At 43.4% G+C, this 21,034-nt stretch overlaps 2 protein-coding genes across 2 annotated transcripts in view; both read right to left on the bottom strand.

Moving 5' to 3' along the window:
• LOC109473640 (lysosomal protective protein-like) overlaps positions 1–21,034 on the bottom strand; it is a 76,563-nt gene that overhangs the window by 52,804 nt on the left and 2,725 nt on the right. The gene's annotated exons all lie outside the window — the stretch shown is intronic.
• On the bottom strand, positions 15,283–20,949 carry LOC109473642 (alpha-N-acetylneuraminide alpha-2,8-sialyltransferase-like). Its single transcript, XM_019773579.1, has 9 exons — positions 20,490–20,949; positions 19,792–19,940; positions 19,100–19,294; positions 18,552–18,714; positions 18,080–18,195; positions 17,836–17,928; positions 17,572–17,683; positions 17,181–17,310; positions 15,283–17,003 (listed from the first exon to the last, which is right to left on the bottom strand). The coding sequence occupies exons 2-9, from the start codon at positions 19,872–19,874 to the stop codon at positions 16,717–16,719; spliced, it is 1,179 nt and encodes a 392-aa protein (XP_019629138.1). The 5' UTR covers positions 19,875–19,940; positions 20,490–20,949; the 3' UTR covers positions 15,283–16,716.

Here is a 21,034-nt window from a genome sequence, read left to right as displayed (position 1 = left end):
TGGGAACGTGCAAAGTAATGCGAAGGATCTGAGGACAGGTGTGCAAAAGGCATGTACTAAATGCGGGTAGCTACATTTAATACCTCACGCAGGCACAAGCAAAAGGAAAACAGCATGCAGCATGTGTTATTAATTGCATGTCAACCTGTTAAATACTGAACATACGATACTACGTACCATGATTGTTTTAGCACTTCTCACAACAACGCCAAGAAATTAGGCAAACTTATGATGAATGCCTGCATGTGATGAAGGGCATGACCCGTGATTTACAACCACCCATCAATACCAGACGATTTGTTCATTTGTATTTTCTCACGTCACCTAAATTTGCTTGGATTAAACTATTCCAGCTTGCCTTCTAATTAACGTTTGGAAAACCTACAGTCTTTCTATCGATATCAGTGGAAAACTTGCCCAAAGCTGTTTTACAAGCCTAATTGCTGGCAGTGTTTTTACAACAGGGGCTGAGACAGAGTGACAGTTTTGTTGTTGTTAGACATTTGGATGATTGATGCGGGAGTGTCAATTTGTGAAGCGTTTTACGACCCATCGTGTCGCTGGAACAGGCGGTGACACCTATCAAACTTTACAATCAGGGGGCAAAAGTGTAATGAGTTTTACCTTTTAGTCTCTTTTTTATAGCCCTGTCGTAAAATATCATTACGGGCACGGAATCGGCATTATTTGTCTGTGCCTAGATTCTGTTTAGAGATGAAGAATTTGCGTGAGAGAAATCTGACAGCTTAACCGTGAAAACCCTCATTTCAGCGTTGCTCGTTAAGAATGGCCAGACGTAGACAAAAACAACCACTTGAATTTTACAGCTGAAAAAGAAGCGGTTGTGTAAAAGTCCTTGCTTTTGTGCACGAAAAGTTGCAATAAACGTGATGCTAAAGAGATGTGAAGACCGCATACATGCAATTCACCAAGTGCCGCATTTCCGCGCCCTGGTGTCTCTCCTTGGTGCTGAAACAACAATCGGGAGCCACCGTTATGCGCGCGCTGAAGATTCCGGTGCTTAGTGAGCCTCTTTTCTTGCAAGACTTTCCCAAAGAATGCAAAAGAAAGGATTGTACGTCTAAAAGGCTCAAAGTTGACGTTGAAATAGCAGAATTACGGACAAAACAGTGTTCATGTGCACGGACGCTTTATCACTTATCACAAGCAAGAAATATGTAGCAGGCACCCAAAAACGACAGAAAATGAGTGGGACTGTTGGATTATTTCCCGTTTAGTTATCTATGAACATTGTTTGGGATGTTCTTCACTAACCAGATGTCGTATTTTTGTTACAGAAGAGAACGACATCAGGTGGTGCCATTGTGGATAGTCGCGGCACAGGATATTCTCATCTAGGTATGTGGAAGACTCACTGTCTGAGCATCATTCATTCAACGTGATAAAATATGTTTTGCTTAATCTTGGTTATTTCCTAGTTGTGTTTTGAACGAACTTGAGTCCATCCACGAAATTTGAACGAACTTTTGTCTATCCATGAAAAGCATGTATGTCTTGTAGCTTTCCTGTATTCTCAACTCATTGTTGTTTCTTCATTTACTTCGCTGCAGGCACCAGCAAGACACACTGCGTCCTCCACTGTAGTAAAAAAAGATACTGTACAATATCAACTACATATTACCAAGATTATTTATATGTAACGACAGAGAAAGAGCACTGGTGCCAAATAAGTTATTGTTTTGAAATTGTCATGTGGTCAGCAGGGTATCTCATCATTAGTTGATAGTAAAAGTCGGTTATAGTGATGTACATTGTATATAGTATATTGTGATGAGGAAAAATACATTGATGAATCAGGATATGGTCGAGTGGTACTTAAAACTGCACTTTTACCATGAAAAAAATTTACATGCTCTAAACCATACCGAAGAAGGTTTTAGTCGTTTGTTTAGCTATCTGAATCGCATTGACCAGGAATAATCAACAGGATTCGTGTACGGTAAAAATCTTAACGTTGGCTTAGTCTGGAAGCACACAAACACCACTAGATATCGCCTGGTTTGTACGTATGCTTGGTAGATATCTATTGTATGGTCATAGAACGTATTTCTTTTATTCACATGCCTGTAAGATAGTTACGAAAAGTCTGTATCTTCCATATACAAGAAGACGTCGTGCCAGAGACTTGTACAGCTGCTGCATATAGTAATTCCTTACAAAAGAAGATTATCGACCAAATTGTACAGAGATTATAACAATGTTCAATACACAAGTAAGAAGGATATCTTGTATGTGCAATAAATAATCATCAGTGTATTTGCGTCCGTCGATTCAGTCCATCTGTGCCGAGAAGCAGACCTTATATTACATCCGTTCAGTGTAAAGAATCATTTATGTACGTGTTCATACAGCCCTCATTCTCAGAACGAGAAAGGCAAAAGTTCTTTAAGGGTGGGCTTTGCTAGGTTATACACCTTAATGTTAAAGGAAACTGTTTGATACATGATATTTATATGAATCTGACAATACCATACCTAAAATCACCTCACGCTGTATAACAGCTTACACACTGAGCCACAGCATTAGATTAAGTCTTATCGAAAGTTCGACGGCATTATCTTTGTTGTGTGTGTTTCAGCGGGAAACGGGGCTGAAAAAAGCAAACAACACAAGTATTTGGATAGTTGATTTGAAGTGTAAAGTTGCAGTAGGCTAGATTTTGGTTAAGATCTCAGATTGTGCGCACCTGTGGCCGTTCGGGAAACATCCAGCCCATGTTAACAGATGGATCTATCGCCAGCTGCACCTGTTAAAAGTACGTCTATGCTTACGTACTGGGGGATATGAGACGCTAAAATGGGACTAATCAGGTACTTTACCCATATCCTTTCTGACTAACAAGTGTTCGTGTCTCAGAACACAGGAAAACACAGGAGTTGACAACAACGTGATAAAAACTTGTCAACCGCTAATGAAAAGCATCGGTTCCACAGGTAACGTTACGGTTGCCGTAAATTCTGCGGCGGCGAATCTCGCACCAAACGAGTGTTTCCTCTCAGACACTTTCATTACCGTGAGCAGGTGGTTGAAGGAAATCCGAACATTTTAATATGTGTAATTTAGCTGCTACACAAACAGGTGAGTAACCTGTATGGACTGGTAGTCAAGAGATACGTCTATCTCTAGTAAAATTGTTTGATCAAACGAACTATCTCCAAGGAAGCTACTTTATCGGAAGAAGATATACCTTTCAGTTAATGCGTACCAAAGTCTGTATAGTTGTTACTTTTTTTGTCAAGCTAACTCAGCGTGGGGCCACAAACAAATAAACACTCTACATCAACTTCCGTGTGTTAATGCCATCCGGAGGCGTATGAAAGAGCACAGCACATATCAACAGAGCACAACAGACATAAACAAAATGAAGTACATTGTTCAAGGAACAACGCCGCTTAGCAGTCATCAACAGTTAGCAAAATGAACACCAACCCAACCAACGAAAGAAGAAGAAACGAGTTACCCCTAAAAGTACATTCTTGCATATGGTACTACGGAAGCTAACTGGGTTCAAATGCAACAAATGTCCCCTGGGCACTATTTAAGGTTTTCAATGCCGCATGATACTACAAGATCTACATTTCATGTTGTTTTAAGTCAAGATACATAACATATACACAAACATATTCAACGGAAAAATTGAACATGACTGTGTGGTGGCTTACTCTATGCTTCTATGAAATAAACAAACCCTAACACGGATTGTATGACACCAAGAAGGTTTAAATCCTTGATTTCACCGATTTTAACGCATGTTTGTTAAACCGTTGGTATTGTCAAAGACTAACGAAGAGAGGGAACAAACCACAGTTCATTGAAACCTACAGTTGTACCACATTGTGCAGGTTTGTATTTTTTTTATTTGGGGTGTCAGCATGCATAGATGTAGTTGGAAATTCCAACGTGTGTATCATAATCAACTTAAATTTGTAATTAGTTTCCACAAATGTACAGTACTAGTTTCGAAAGTAAGAATGGAAGAATCATGACTGTCGTTAGGACCGTACGAAGGTGTCTGAACTGTGTTTAAAGATTCAGGAGATCGCGGGGAAGTCTTTCGATGATCCAGTAAGAAATAAGTGAGGCATAGACACCAGCAATTCATCTCCCTTAATCTTGTGTATTAGAGAACACCTGTGACAGGTACATGATGTGGCAGATGGGGTCCGCACGGGCGAGGCTTAAGGAAAGCGTGCGGTAAATCGTAAAGTACACAACGATAATACCTGGTCGGAAAGAATGTGCATATATTTGGCGTTATTGCAGCCAGGGAGGGCAATAGGAAATGCAGGTATGCAAAAATGAATATCCAAACGGTTTTCGTATTGTATCGATGAGAATTATGGTTTGCTACCTTTAAGTTTGAAGTTATAGTATATTTTATGCGCATCGGGGTTTCTCAGACAATTTTTCAGTCGGTCCCCCAGAAGGCGCCATGCGTGCGAAGAAGCCCGCTTGACGCGAATAGAGAGAGACGGATCCAGAAAATATCAAACGCGACTCGAAATCCCCCGAGCAAAAAACCACCTGTGATGAATTTATAGGGGCACAACCTTGGAACAATTAAAGGTGCGACTGACGGAACCGTTAACACCTGTCCCGTCAGCGGCACGCAGGTGAGAAATGCGGGGTGACGGCGCTGTGGAAAGGGTCAGGCTCGCACGGCGGGGCTGGGCGAGGTGACAATTGTGCTTACAGCACTCCTACATTTTCACTGTTCCCTTTATAAACATAGTATGGCTTAGCTTAGCACGTACTTGTAGAGGGGCACTAGCCAGCTCTTAGTCAGTAGTTCACTAGTTCTATTCAACATTCTTCCCGTTGAACCAAGATGTGGCCATCCCAGCTAGTTGTCTGATTATCTGCCATACATTGTACCTGCTACAATTGTTGCAATAAACTTTGACTTGACATGACTTTTCACAGTCCGTAGCCAAGGAACGGAAAAGTACATGATAAGCATCATATCATTGAGCGATTCATGGACCTTTCTTAATTTGATTGACAAAAACAATAACTATAAGAGGGGCCAAAATATATTTTACGTATAGGTATATCGATATAGACGAGGAAAACACGACCATAATGTGCTGTAAAAAATTCTACCATGTGATATTCGTTTTTTTTTCTCAGAGGACAGTATCAAAACAGCGAGAAGGTATTATCCTAGATGGACCTTAACTCAATAATAACTGAACTCTGTGCCACATGATGTACCTGGAGATGGCACGTACACTCTGAGGTCGATTTAAGCCATTAAACACCGACGGCGTCAGTTTGGTCTCAGTAGACCGATGTTCCCAAGTGTGCTGGGTTCTTTAAAGTAGTTGAGGTGAGGTTTTCCGCAAACACTAGCCTGACATCCCTTTATCTACCAGGTCCCTTTCGTTGGGAAATACGGTTAAACGTCCTATGCGCACTAAAGTTTAAATGTCATGTGAAGCACTGAAACCTGGGTCTTGTGCAAATCTGGGTCCAGAACACCGACTACACAACTACCCTCTACTTTTACATTGCCCCATACAGACATATGTATACTGACATATCTACTATAAATAAGATATCTTATCACAGCATCTCGTCAGTGTAAGTTACCCCGGGAGGGAGAGGGGGCTCCGGGCACTTTTCTGCACATACAGGACCGATTTGTGTGTCAATAGTTGACCTTTTAACTCTCCTTAGGGGGTTAAGAGGCCTCACAAAGTGCAATATGAGCGCAAAACACTAATAAAGTAATCCGCCATTACTGGGGGTACAACAGGTGAATGGGTATTCTGTAACCACTGTTGGCAGGGTGCCGCCGGTCAGTTTCAACTCAACGATTTTTAGTTTCTTCTTAACGCGTTTTGGTCTTTGACAATTTTGTTTTCAAGTCATATTCTAACAGTTTTCCCACTTTTCATATTGGCGTTTTCTTTTAGATCATATCTGTTGATCCTTTACGTGACGTCGTTGTCACTACTGTTAATACAGAGAGAGGGTGTCACAATGGTCGCGTTCGTTTGGAGACTTCTTTATGTGGACGTAGAAACTTACAAACGAAATAATAGATAATGATAGAAACATTTGCTTTTGCCAACGACACTCGAAATGAGAAAAGACAACTCAATAGTACGGACTGAAGTACGTGCAACTGTTTCATGAAGCATCATGCTATATGTGTACTACGGCAAGAAGATCTTTACCAATGGCTTTATCCATCAAAATATGATATGTAATAATCCGACTGGTTTTCGGAGAAATTTAATTGTATCTATGTGCACGCCACTAAGCAAAGTCATCAATAAGATTTAGAGAATCATTTACCTAAGTAGTTGAGTTATCAAAAGTCATATAAAAGTTGAGTAATTTTTATTACTTGCCTAAATAGTTGAGTTATTGAAAGTCATATAAAATATACTGAACAATGCATGAGATGATTGCCTGGACGTGAACAATACTGGACATGATGAAGCCGTTTAAACTGTACTTTCCAACACAAGGCATCGGACTTACCCCCAAATGTTACAGTTTAAACTGTTCGTAATAACTTCTACCAACACAGATGAACTTTCAAGATAATACTGAACATGCACGAGTCTACTGAACATAAGTTTTTTTTCACTTTTTGTACAAAGAAAAGAGCGGTCAGATCTCGTTGAAGATCCCCCGGCGCTGCTGACGTCCCCGGCCGGACACCTGTGACGTATTTACCGCCCGTTCTCTGCCCTTGGCATTGAATCTGGCGGTGAGAGTCGCCTCCCTTTTGTACAATCAGGCACAGTAACAAACACTGTGGCAGGATCGATTTCCACAGACGCCTGCGATAATTAGTAGTTTTGACTATTGGGGCGATACATCGAGTGTCGAGTGGATGGCTTAAGGCTAGAGCGAATTAAGAGCAGGCTTGCCCTCCCAAACAGTGTACATTCCACAGCGAGAGGACGGCGGGTTCTCAGGGCTCGGACCTCCGCAGAAGACGAGGCGCTTAGTCTGTCAAGGCTAGCGGGAATTAGCGAGAGATTCGGCATTCCAAACAAATAGATTTCCTCTGGGACAGACAAGACACGGAGGTGGGCTCGATGGGAACTTGGGTGTAGAATGTTGAAAATTAGAAGAAACAGTCTGTCATGTTGATTTAAGAGGGCCGGCAGACTCCGGCAAAAGACAAGTACCTGTGACAGCTGCCGCCTCCTTCTGTAGGTGGCTTAAATTTGTTGTCCTTATCGTAGTACGAAGTAGACGAAACCGAACACCAGTGGAGACACAGCCATAATAGATGTTTGGCTCATCAAGGTGCAACTAGAGACAAGATGTACACTGGACCTGTCAACACCACTCCTTCACAACTCATCTTGGTACACCAAGACCAAAACCCCCTCACGTCCAGACAAAGGACTGGACAGTGAATGCCACGAAGTATTCGAAAGTTGAATCTGTGTAGTACAGTGTACAGTACTTTGTTTCTCTACACACTATTGATTACTGTGCGCTCACTAGCTTCTCCATAGTTTATCCTGTACTTAATACAACCTGGTCCCCTGGAGATGTTCCAAGCCTACATGTACATAACCGACGGTGCAATATACTCGTACTTATAATCCTTTCTCGTTTGGCAGGTTATTTGTCTTATTGTCATTTACTCGCTCTTTTGCTTCCGAAAACTCCTGTATCCTCGCTCTTTTGCTGTTTTCTCCAAAGGTTTGTTGTGCATAAATCATCTCATTTCAGATGCCACTCTGATGCAATTATTGAGAGTATAATTCAATAACGAAAACAAGTGGACGGATCTGACCAGTCGGCGCCAGTGGCCAAAGTCTGCGGACATATTTGGCGGAGGACCAGCGACTGCTCGCCAACCGTTTGTGAGAAACATGCAAGATGTGTGGTACCATTGAGAGAGGTGATCAGCAATCTGCAGTATCGACACAGAAGTGTAGTAAAAGAGGTTATACATGTAACAAACACCTGGATGACCACTGACATTTTTCACAATTGATGTTTTGGCGTTCATGTGTTTACGACTGGTTTTCAATCGCAACCAAACGTTCCACCAAATACTGTATCTGACCTTCTGTCAACACATCTCGTCCTGGGCGCTATTTGTGCTGAGTTGGTTGCCTTAACTCATGACCGTGGAAAGTCGCCATGTCTGTGTACACGTCACCATGGTAACCGACACAAAGTCTAAAGCCCCACCCTTTCTACGGAGCTATAGACCCCGTATGTTTGACAGAAACCTGGCCGCTGTAACTTCTCACCTTATCCCCATATTATAGTTCCCATGTTCGTCTGTAAACGCCTACGCCAGGAGCGACTGGGATTTCTTAGTAGACACAATCTTCTATTAGCACATGACTGACGGCGCAGAAGTCATTTCTGGTGCATTTGAGAGGTCAACAATGCCCGACATTTCTGTATATTTGTGTATTTTCTGTGTTCCGTTTGTTCAGTTATTTCTGTAGATTTCGTTCAGGTGTAAGGGATGTGATGAGAAGTGGGGCTACAATGCAATAGTCTCTACCAGACTCCTTGGGCTGCATGGGTAGTGAAAATTGACGAAATTTGGTGAATAGTATGCTAGAAAGATGATTGGTCGACCATGGCTCACCAACATTTACGTCTTGAGGGCTACATATTATTCTCCCTACTTAACCAATTTTCACAGCAGCCCAAGCAGTCTGGAAGAGACTACTAATCTGCCCGTGTACGCTCCACCTCCCCGGAGCCTGCGCGATGGGAGGTTGTAAACCGTCGCCAACAGGTTGTTAAAGGCACGATGACAGAGAACCTTCGTGTGGAACACACGCGTCATAATATCAACAGCCGAGCAGTGTTGACACGGCGCCTCCCTGGGTCCGGGCTATATGATCTACAGATGAAGACTTCGTCAGGAGAGATGTCCAGCGGGCGACGCCAGCTTGTCTGGAGAGACGGGGGATATTTGTAACGACCTTTTGACCTTGAGTGACCCCGGGATTGTCCCCCTTAATACCCGGCGTGGGAAATGACAACTCTACTCATTCTTGTGTCATCACCTTCGCCATGAGACAAAACAATTATTCCAGGTTCAATTACGCGCGATGAATGTTGGGAGGTCCTCGGGGGGACGGGAATTAAAAAATGGTGGCGCGTCTGAAGATGGCGCCTGCGCACATGTGCTGTGAATAGGGCGTGGCCTTCATATTTCGTCCTTCGTCTTCCAAGGCTGTAGAGGAAGTAGCTTTCATAACTGAAAGGCGCTATACACTGTGGTGCACTGTATTTTCGTCAGAGTAGGCGTAATTAACTGTCATTATGGATGAGAATATTGCAAAGAATCGCACTTAATCATTTGAATATTCTCAGTTTGAGACGAATATACAAGATATAAATTGCGGACAGAAAGAGTCCAATAACAAACTGAACATTCAGTTCAAATCTAGTGGTTTCGGAACACCCAATATACTAAGTACCCGGAGAACCCCCGTGGGCTGAATCAGCTCCCTACAGTACTGCTATTAGAAGCCCTGCCTTTAAATTGTCTCCGTCGTCAAAGAAATCGTCTGTCAATAACTTGAAACAATGGGTTCTCAGTCGGGCTTGGCTCCTGGTCAGCCCAGATGAACAAGTCTTGATGAGAGCAGTGTTCACCTGCCCGGACCAGACGTCACTGACAAACGCCAGATCGCCCGGATCAAAAACCTGCGGTTTTCATCGCCTGGGAGCAGCCCGCTCCTGCCCCGGCCTGGCCGCACGACTCCCCGCGGTAATTCCTCATTTCCCTTCATTGCTTTTCTCAACGCGCCACCAGGTAATGGGTGTCAGCACGGCAGAGCCCGCCGCTACCCGACATCAAAGCCCAGGCGTCGGGGGTGTTGTGGTGTTCAGTACCGTAACTTGGCAAACCAGCCCGCGGGGTTGGACGCGGACGTCCGGCGGTTTGGTCTCACTTCATATTGCAGGCGGGTTTGATTATTGTGTCGACGGTTCTTCACAGAGAGGGGGCTAATTCTGATCGGCTTACGACACACATAAGCGGAAATAAGAGGTTGTCAGTGGGCAGGATACATCTTGACATCCCGCCATTTCTGACAAGGTCAGTCGGGGGAGGACTGGCGCTTAAAAAGTCGTGCTATGATCATGCCAATCATACAGGGCAGTGGATGACGTAGTGTGGGACTGTGACCTGTGATTGGCCAATAGAGTTACCCAGCTGATGATGTATCAGAATTGTTTCTGGGTCAAGATTATCCCAAATAAAAAGGAATTATGACGCTTTTTCAAGACGCGAGGATTCATGAAATCAGACTTGTCGTGTGTACTTGCTCAACTATTTACATGTTCTTACCTATGCAACTAATTGTATACACGAAACAAGGTCAATTGTACAGAGACATATGGTTGTCACAAGCAGATTTGTAATATACTTTCTCTGTAGTGATTAACAATTGTCCAGATCATGAGCTAAAAGTACCTAGTCCACTTGCCTTCATTCGGAGTATATTACTCTGACACGGCCCAGAACAGGACATACCCTGACCTCGGAAATTATCGCTCTCCAAATTTGCCGAAATTGTATTTAACCCGGATTTTAGCCCAATTACTCCGGCAAAATGAAATTGTGAATCAATCCGGCTAGTGTGCTGCCCTGGTTTCTGGCTGAACGCTCAGTGGCCTACTAAAACTAGGGGACATTTCTGCAACAAAGACAAGAAGTGGAACCACTCACTTCTTTATTTAGCCTTTAAGATCCTGTCCATGAGGAGAATGGAGAGACAATGCCGAAAGTACAGGGGAGAGAAGGATGATTGAGGAAGTGTCTGAGGAAGGAAAATGACAGATTAAAGCCATGTTAAAACACTCGTCCTCCACGTAAGAAACTATCGGACTGTGAAACCTGTCAGGTTCAAGAAAGTTAGATGACATACTATGCCTGTAGTGCTCAGTACTCTGGCTAGGTCAATGTCCCTCTCCGGATGAGTGGTCACGACTGCAGTGATTCACGGGCAGACGGACCATCCTTGGTACAAAGCCAGGATCTGTCATACCATGTATACGTCGTACCACTGACTGCGTATTGCACTTCATCTTAAAAAATCTTAAAATACGCACACACACGTGCACGTAAACACATGAGAGATGCGAGAAAGAGAGAGAGAGATAAAGAGAGTGAGTGGAGAGAGAGAGAGAGAGAGAGAGAAAGAGAGAGCACAATCTATGGATGCTGTACGTTATACATGATTATACTCGGATTCAGCAAAGCAAGGCTTGGCATGATGTGTTTTACTGGGGTCTGTGACAGGTCCGTGACAGGTCCGACGTTGTCTGTGGCCGTCACCTTCTGCCGGCGGATTCCTGCGGCGGCACGCCGGCAGACACCGCCCATCTGCGCCTTATGGGAAACAGGCTCAACGCTGAGGGGCATCTCGTGGACTTGGAACAAAATCATCTTTCGCATCATTTTCCAAATTTTTTCTAAAATTCAGCTACGCATTTTTAAAATCGGAGGGAGGACATATTGAAGAAATGTAGGGAGGGATTGGGAAACCGAGGAAGGCAGCAAGCATCTGACTTTCCTCATTGCTAAATGACTTCTCTGTTTTGTTCTGGCCATCCTGTCAACAAAACAGTGTATAGTGTGACGTAACAAGTTATCCAATCACGCTAACACATCACCTGCACGGCAGGTATATTGATGATACACAACTGTGAATAATGATCCAAGTGTGATCTGGGACAAGAGGAACTACTGTGCAGGTGACTGCACCTGGATCCCTTTCCCTGTTTCAGGTGTTTCCAGGTGGCTGTTACTTATCGAGAGATAAATGAGAAAACACCTCCAAAGCAGACAATACCTTTTCTATAGTGTCTAAACCACTGCCCTGCGTGCGTGGGAAACCATTAGTCCTGTATGGTACAAACTGACCCACCGGTCAGGTAGATGTGGATTCTTTACCACCGGGAGATGGCTTGATGGGTAGAGCATTCCAACTTCCTTTCCAGACAGAATATCAGTCCAATATGATGAAAACGAGAGTCAGGTTTAGGTTCATCTTTGATAAATCTTTATGCTATGTGTCTACAGTCTCATCCTCTTCTAGTGCCAGATGGATGCGCTCTCATTTTGCTTTTTTGCTAACAGTATTCCTGAGAATGAGGGACATGTGTGTGTAGACCTTGTGCTGTATTGTTGACATCTGCAGAGCCCCGTGTATGACGGATGGTCCTGTGGGCAGAGACCGGCGGTGTTCACCCGGCCGTGCTCCCGCAGGGGTCGTCAGGTGGCACCGGGACTGTCACCAGGTCAACACGATGCCGTAATTGGGCGTTATTCATCCGCACAGGATTCAAAAAAGATGGGAAGGGTTACGACCATGACCGTCCCGACCTGAGATTGTGCACGCCATGACAAATGTGGAGTGGATAATCGCTCAGTTCCGACATCGCACCCTCATATTGTCTCAAGAACAGTTGATCAATATTGGACATACGCTGTTGTTGAATAGAACTAACGGTATACGTAGATATAGGCCTCATTTTGTACGGTGCCAAAAGGTTTTACTTGCACTATTTGTCAATGATTATCATTTTAGATAAGTCTCCACATATTCTGCTTTTGGAAATGTACCCACGATTTACAGCATGGATATACCAGAGAACCTGTCTACAGACGACTGTGTATTCCGTTGGGCGTTCGCATTGACTGCGTACACGTCTTCGGTCACAGAAAATCACAGAAGGGGCCTTAAACAATGCTTAGAGTTAGATGCCCAAGTGTTCGGTGTAACAAGTCGATCGGTGTGATGTAGCCAGCTGCCGCCGCGCCGCGTGCCTGTGAAGCTGGTGTGCTACGCCGAAGGGTGGTTATACCGGCTATACAGATACAGACTACAGAATTGTCAAATGTCCAAGAAAGATAAATGACGTTTGGAGTTGAAATGACCGGACCAGAGACGGCCGTCGTCACTTCTCTGAGTCCAAGAATGGCCAACATTTCGTCAAGTCCAAACAATAGTTGGCTAATCCGTCCATCATATCCATAATTCATTTTTTCATGCCAAATGAAATACAGGCCAGTTGAGAAGTAACCCTGGATGTTGATTTAGTGTGGATGTTAAACTGTGATACAGGGGGCAACAACCAAGTTGTCTGGGATTATTCCAATCGACAATAGCATAACTCTTATTTGTTGCCATGGTAACAGTTGGGAGGGCAGGTCCCGATTTGGCGGGAAGCCATGTTGGACATGTAGTCTCTAGCATATTATTTCGGGGCTGACTACGGGGTAGAAACTGATTCATCTTTAACAATCCACAGCACTTTTTTTCGTGACAATAAAAAAAAAGATGACAATGCCTTTATGCACACATTCAAATCACAGTCATATTTGCCCTCCAGTAAACGGGTCCCCTGGAAAGTTCTCCCGGTGCCAAGTCGGAAAGAAGTTAGCGCTTATTGCCGAAGGCTGCCATTCATCACTGTCTACTGTCCTCATCCAATAGACGCGAAGACGAGTCTTCTATTCCCCATGTGATTGAAAAACTCTATAATTTCTGTGAGCGTACATGAGAAAGTCCAATGTACATGTCATTTGTGGGCGATGATCCAATTTCTCTGTGAACGGGCACGAGCTGTGGGGTCCGGCTGATCTAATAAGATCGCCGATAACGCGTGGTGGAGGCGGCGTCGTAATTACTGTAGCGACAAGCGCCCATCATCGGGCTGCTTTACACATCATCGGAAGGACCGGGGAGCACATTCCCTACTGAAAAATGTCGGGAAAACCTTCCACAAACCCATACAGTCGTGCTTCCTTCTGTTTGTGTGTACTTTCCTCTCTATATTTCACCGCATCAACTAACGTCACCCAAATGACTGTGGATACACGCGGTAGATTATCTTTGAACGATGACTTTATATAATAGTGTAACAAATATATTGATTAAATCTGTCATTTGTAAGTGGGTTTGTGGTTATGGGAGGGGGAGGGGGGTCAAGGATGTAGGAAATGCGCATCAAAACTACCGCAAAACTATCCGTGACGGGGCTTAAGGGCATCTCAATAAACCCAAACGTGGTAACTACTAACACCACCCCACCCCCCGCCAAGGAAAAGTTACGTATGCCAAGTGTGCGGAAAGGCTGTGTACTGATCACCTTGATAAAAAACTTCAAAAATCATGGAAACATACATTTTTACCAAAGGCCCTAAAGGTCAAATCTTCTCATTAATATAAAAAGGAGTGCTTAGAAGTGCTTAGAAAAATTTAAAACATTAAGTAGACAAGTCCTGTCTTTCCTTTACGTAAAACGTAGTTTGTGGGAGTGAGGATATACATTTCTTTGATATTGTATACGTAAGTGCAATTAGTGTATAACGTTTCATCAAAACAGGATGCATAGCTAGGTTACCTGTATTTGATGTTGGGACAGTGGAAGATGCCTTTAATGCATTTCGTACTTTGGGAATAATTTCCCTAAGTATGATAAATCAAGGCCACCCTTCCGGACAGCAAATCTAAAGCTTTCCTAAAAACGAATTTTTCATTTGAAGCCGCTAACCTAGATTTTACCTCCTCCATACACCACAGCCTACACATCACTTGCAAAATGAGAACGACATTGTCAATGAAAAATGGAACTTTTCACGTGATTATTTAGAACGCCATGCGTCTCGAATGTTTCAGGCTTCCTAAAGAGGAGAAGTTTACATTATCATCCCTTGCCTCGTTGTTTGTATTTTTCCTGTACACCGTGCGTGTACGTTCTGTACGAACGGTTGCATCTGACGCGTTGATTTAGATGACGTCGAAGATAGAGTGTGTGCGCGGTAATGTACTGACGACCCATTGTTTAAATTCCCCAAGACAGATTGCCCAGTCTGAGCCGAGCGGCGCCACGCGAATCTCCCCCAGAAAGACCTGATGAAATGAAAATGTCTCTGTTCCCATCGCCAAATTCGATAATCGCTCCGTAACTTGGTGGGAACTGCGCGCCGGTCCCGAGCGCGCCGGAAATGTGATTTGTTCCCTATGAGAACAAATGAGTCTCGCTAGCGGAGATGACATGGTCTAATGTCCGCCGTGAGCTCGGGAGATGGAGCACGGAGATACGTGCAGGCCGCAGCCGCAGAATTTCACAAAATTCCACTGTTTTGTGTGCTGCATGTACGAGGCTTGGTTTTGGCTGATGTTCACGAAAGATCTAGGAGAATGCCAACAGTCTAATAGAAATAAACCCTTTATGTAGCTTGGAACACCACCCAAAGGAATCTCCCTTAATGATTCCATAATTAAGGGGGTAATCATGAAGTAAACGAAGTTATGCGCCAACATCTCAAGAAAATTATGATATAAATTACAACCTATCCCCAGTCTAAGTGCATCCTGGGCGACCCAGCACACAAGATTGCGTAAACAGCGTTGTAATACTTAATATTTACTTCTTTTATTTCGTAAAATATACTTTTGGTTCACTGACAAAATGAAGACGACATAACATGACTCACCAATGCACTGTGAACCCCAATGAATACTTATAGTTGTCTACCCCCTTAATAAAAGAATGATATGCAGAAATTTGTATTGAATATTAGTGTGAGGCGATTGAAAAACACTGGGCCTCGCAGTGACAGGATGGAATCAACATGGTAGTTTATAGTAAATTATAAGTTTTAAATGTTTTTGACACATTCAAACTGCTCTGCTACATAGCTGTACAGTGTGAAACGCCTGATGCGTCTAACCTGAAACAAGAGGACGCTTCCTCTGAGCGCTACGTGTTGTAGTAGGTCAACAAAAAGTTCCTCCGTAACTTTTACTATAGTTGGTCGTCGTGTTGTTTCGTGACTTTCACTCACTGGTCAAGCATTTGTTCCCGTGAATCTAATGAAAATTGATTGTGGCAGTAAAATCCACTGAAAATTGCAGTAGAAGTTTGAAAAACTGCGAATAGTTTTGCACTTTTGGGCTTTTAAAAATATTTTTTGCTGAATGCCATGCAGGAGCAGGTAGTGTCGATGTCCACACGGAGAATTGTGACTTGTACAGATCGATAGGGACAGTGACGAATACGCCACGGTGATGATATATGGGCGCACCCCTGCATTAGCGCCAAACCTGCACCATCCGTTTTCCCGTCAAACCGACCTGCGGGGCCTACGGAGCGTCTTTACCCAGCTTAGGGGGAAAGCGACGTACGGCGAGAGGAAATTGAGAACGCAGATTTGTCAGGCATCGACCGGCCCTTCGCCACTTCAGTCCCGCGATCGGCGCGATGAGTTGGAGCAATTTCCCGCCAGATGGGCCGTCGTCAACAACCCGGCGTCGTCTGTCAGCAGTGTCACGTCATGTGCGCCGCGGGTATCGACCCGACCGGCTGCCGGCCGCTCTCACCCACGGAAACGGCGTTTTTTTTACCGCTAGCCATCCGTTTTTGTACCCGAAAAAACGGGGTTGCAAGTCCAATGATCCCGTTACAAAACTGATGACACTCATGCGACATGGCAAGCTAGCGTTCAGCAATCCCACCTGAGTTACGCAAACTATTGCACTGTGGATATCCGGAACTTATGGCCTTGGCTCCTTACATTGTATCGATAAGGAGGTCCATTTTTTAACCTCCATGGTACAGACAAGTTCATTCACATTTTCAACCATATCGTTTTGTCTATCAGAGGTAGTCAGATCCAGTCAAAGATTTTGATTGAGTGTTTTCCTTTTAGGTTCATAATCCACTTCATGTGGAACTCCCAGTACCCTGGCATTCTCCGACCTGCACCTTTAGTATACCACTGCCCTGCATCTCCTGTAACATCAGAAACTCCTCCGTGAAGTTGTGGTAGGGGTGAAACTGCGTTAACAGGTGGTACTCTAGCGTTTTGTTCTGGAACTGCAGGTCCCCGATCACGGCCCGGTCGTAGTAGTGGTACGACAGCGCCCTCTGGCGGTAGAAAGGGTAGGGCCAAAACCCGTACAGGGTCACCTGGTCGCACAGGGACACTGCGATGGTCGCCAGAGCAAGACCTGAAGAAAGAAATAAAGTATTTGTATATATCTTTCTTTCATGCACTTAATGCATTTCCCAGTTATATGTTTAAACTTCTTGATCATGGCACTGTATTTTGTTAATTTCACCGAATTGGACCCACCTCCAACAAAAAAAGAAGAAATCCTTACGCTTAAGGATTGTTGTCCCCTTACCTGTACTCGCCCTTGGTGCCTTCATGCCATGCTCTTTCCAGAACGCAGTAAGGTTCTTCAGGAATTTTGGATGGGAGAACAGGACATAGTTCTGCGACATTTTGGCTGCATCATGTGCCCGTAAGGTCACCTAAAATGGCACAAAATAAATAACGATAGATAATGAATATCAATGAGTATTCTTTTTTGCAAGCTCACGTCCGAAGGGTAATTAATTACATGTACAGAGTAAAATGAAGCAATATACTAGTATTACCATTTCTCTTTTACCTCCATGGTATTACATACAACTACTGATAGACTAACTTGAAGACGGTGAACACCCCCCCCCTCACATAAAGGCACCACAAATTTCTACTCGCCCCTCACACCACAGACGACAAGGACTCACATCTGAATATCTCTTCAAATGGAAAGGATGTGTCCAAACCAGCGCCCGGGCGTACCGCTTGAGATCTTCGGCCAGGTGCTTCTTATGTGAGGTCTTCTTCAGGTTGTTATAGCTGGGAATGTAAGAATTTAAAATTAACAACCATTTTACACACACATGTACAAACAGGCACACACACACGCGCACGCACACACACACACGCGCGCACGCACGCACACATTAAATTAAAAGATGAGATATAATGCACTAAACATGTATACTCACAATTTGGCAAATATAGAAGGGTTGGCAGTGAGAAAATGTGTTCTCATCCCTACGTCATCTTCAAACGGACCACCGATTGGTGGAAAGTTACTCCTGGAATAAAGAATTAAACAGGGATTGTGTTCTTTATGTACCTCTTGGAAAATACACGAGATCATTGGGTAACATATTCGCATTTAAAGCGTTGCAATTGTCATGGAAACTGCAAGAAAAAACTGAAAACAACTTGGCAGCTCTGACTTACCTGAAAACAAAACTGGACGAGTCGATTTCTTTCCCACAGGAGGAATTTTTTAGTATGCCGGCGTTCCCGACAACACTACACGCCCTGAAGGACACGTTGGCTTTCACTGGAGATTCCTAGTGCAAAAAATCCCATCAGTTCATTTCTCTGCCTATCATGTTGACTTTTAAGAGATGTTTCATAAAAATTCCTATAAACATGTACTATACATGTTACGATGTTCAAACGTAAGTCGGCTTTCTTTTTTCAATTCATCTTAAGTTCTAATTGTCCTTGTTTTATTGAATGAAAGAAGATCTTTATAGTACATTTTTGCTCCACTGGGCCAAGCACAGGTCACATGTTAACAGTCTTATACAATGTAAGATGTATATACAAATGTCTAGTATACACAAGGGCTTTTGACTCCCTCTCGCTTCTCTGTAATTGTATAATGCAGGTGGCTGTATGATTAGTTATTGAGCTACCGTACCCGTGGCAGTCTATTGTAGAAGTTCCTGTCTGTGATCCGGACATAGCCTGGGTCCAGGACCCACTCATCCGTCTCCAGACATTTAAACTTCTCCCCCAGCTTCGTGTTGTTTTTGGTGACGAACAGATATTCTCGCAGCTTCGTTCTCTTCTCAACCGCCGCTCTGCAAAATGAGACGGCGTAGTCGTTAGTAAATGTAGTAGTTAGTTGAATTCAAACTATCCCATATAGCATATTGATATCTATGAGGAAAAGAGATTTGTGTTCTAATCTGGTTGTATCTATTTATTGGTGGTACCAAAAAATGAAAGGACTCCTCACGTAGCTTGTTTTTTGTTCTACTGTATTTCATACACTTACCAAATGATGACTAAAATGTGCTACGAAATGGCAGTAAATGTCAATATCAGACAGATTTCCTCATCCAGAATATTTTTGTTCTAATCTGCCGCCCTGAAATTGCATTCGATGCATTTGGCAAGTTCAAAACATATAAACTCACATTAGCTAGATTTTGAAATGATAGCATGTGAAAATGTTAATCTTACCTGAACTTCTTGAGTGCCGACAAGTTGAATCCAGGAAACGGCGTGCCGTGAAACTCATCATCGCTAACCTGAACTCTGTGGTCAGTTGCCGCCGGTTGTGTTGCATGTTGCACCAAGGACGTTCTTGGTTGCATGAGGTTTCGCAGTTTTGGTCTGTTCTTACATTGTCGGGTACATTTTCTACTCGCCACATTCCTGGGGCAAGATGAAAATAGTCATTTATTTCGTTATTATTTAGATAAATGGAGATGGATTGTCGACCTAACCACGGAATAATTTATCAACATCAAACAGTTACATATTTAATTTGATTTGATTTGATTTGATTTCTTGAAATTGCAACAGTGCAATACACGCGGAACAGAGGCAGCTGTTGCTGGTGTTGTGTCCCGCACATAGAAACAAATACTGGACAGACAATACTCATTAAGTCATTTTCACTTGAGTCTAGTGGGGAAAGTCGTGTAAAGTGCCTTTTCCAAGGGCACAAGATCGGTGGCATGTCAGGACTCGAACCCGAGACCTCTTGATTCCGAGTCGCGCTCGCTGCCGTTGCGCCACACGACCCCACATACAGTTACATATTGTATGGAGCAAATACAATAGACATTGAAAAAAATACTGAGAAGTTTGGCAAGAGTTTCGCAATGTCAAACAATAATGTATAAAGCGTGCTAATGGTATACACCAACCTGTGTATGAACAGCAGCAAAACGCTGTGACTGCACACGAGGACAACAAAGAGTGTAAAACATCTGAAGGACGGTATCTTCATTATAATGGATCATCCACTTTTAGGGTGGATGCTCACGTCGAGACGGCAATCACTCGTAAGGAGATCCTTAAAACAAAGACACAGTAAGAGCCAAATTCACACAATATATGTATGTCTTCTTGGGAATTGTCAGTGTACTATATTAGTGAATGAATGAATGACGACCTTTATTGCACATTTTTGCCACACTGGGCTATGTACAGGTCACAACCAAACATGATGAACAGATACAGTGAACTGATACAAAATGAAACGAACTATCGTTACAATATTCAACTTCTCCCCGCTTTTCAGTTATTGTAGAAATAAAAGAACATCAAAGAACTTTCATGCTAACATCAATGTGTTTGCAAAAGTTACAAAGAATTACAATAAAATTGCATGGCCAAATATTTATCGTCCATACTGTCACATGAAGATCTGCGTGTATCACATTTTACATGTCCACTGAATCGTTACATCTTAGAAAATCTCACCCACCCTCCCCTCCCAACCACGTAGAGTCCTTTCAAGCGGCAACATTGAAGGTTGGAGCGTGGCTTATGTTACGTATAGTATACGCTTTTAGAATTTGTTCAGTTGTAAGAAAATGCGAATAAAAGAATGTGTGCCTACCTTGCTCGCTCATACTTTAGCCGTGACGCCGCTTACACACGTTGAGCAGAAGATCGTTTAGTCCAACAGAACGCGAAGGGGGGTTTGCAGATTCGTGTGGAATCTGTCCCTATAAGCCGGTCAACACGTCACAGCTCGCGAGACAAATACCTGGTAAAACCGGTTCATAATCGGTAACGAGCCGACCTTTGACATCAAGCAAACAGCTTAAATCGAGTAGCTTTAATTAAGCATCAAGGTTTTCTCCTCGTGAGGCCAGTTCGATAGGTGGAGAAAAAGTTGACAGACCGCGAACACCATGTCTCTTGCGTAAGGAATCATTAATTGCCCTTTTTGTCCTGTCGACTCCTGGAACAACCATCAACACAAACAAAACAACAATAGTCCCATAATACCCATTGCTGCTATAGGAAATTACGTTTTCTTTTATATTTTGCCCTAAAAAATTCACATAAATGCCACGTTTATACAACTGGTAGTGTGTAAAAGGCGTTACTGGCTTTTGACAAATTATAAGATAAGCGAGAGCAATATTCACGCAATGC

The sequence above is a fragment of the Branchiostoma belcheri genome, unplaced genomic scaffold (genome assembly GCF_001625305.1).
Source record: "Branchiostoma belcheri isolate BF01 breed outbred unplaced genomic scaffold, Haploidv18h27 scaffold3, whole genome shotgun sequence".
NCBI lineage: Eukaryota > Metazoa > Chordata > Leptocardii > Amphioxiformes > Branchiostomatidae > Branchiostoma > Branchiostoma belcheri.
This window is presented reverse-complemented; position numbering and strand designations above follow the sequence as displayed.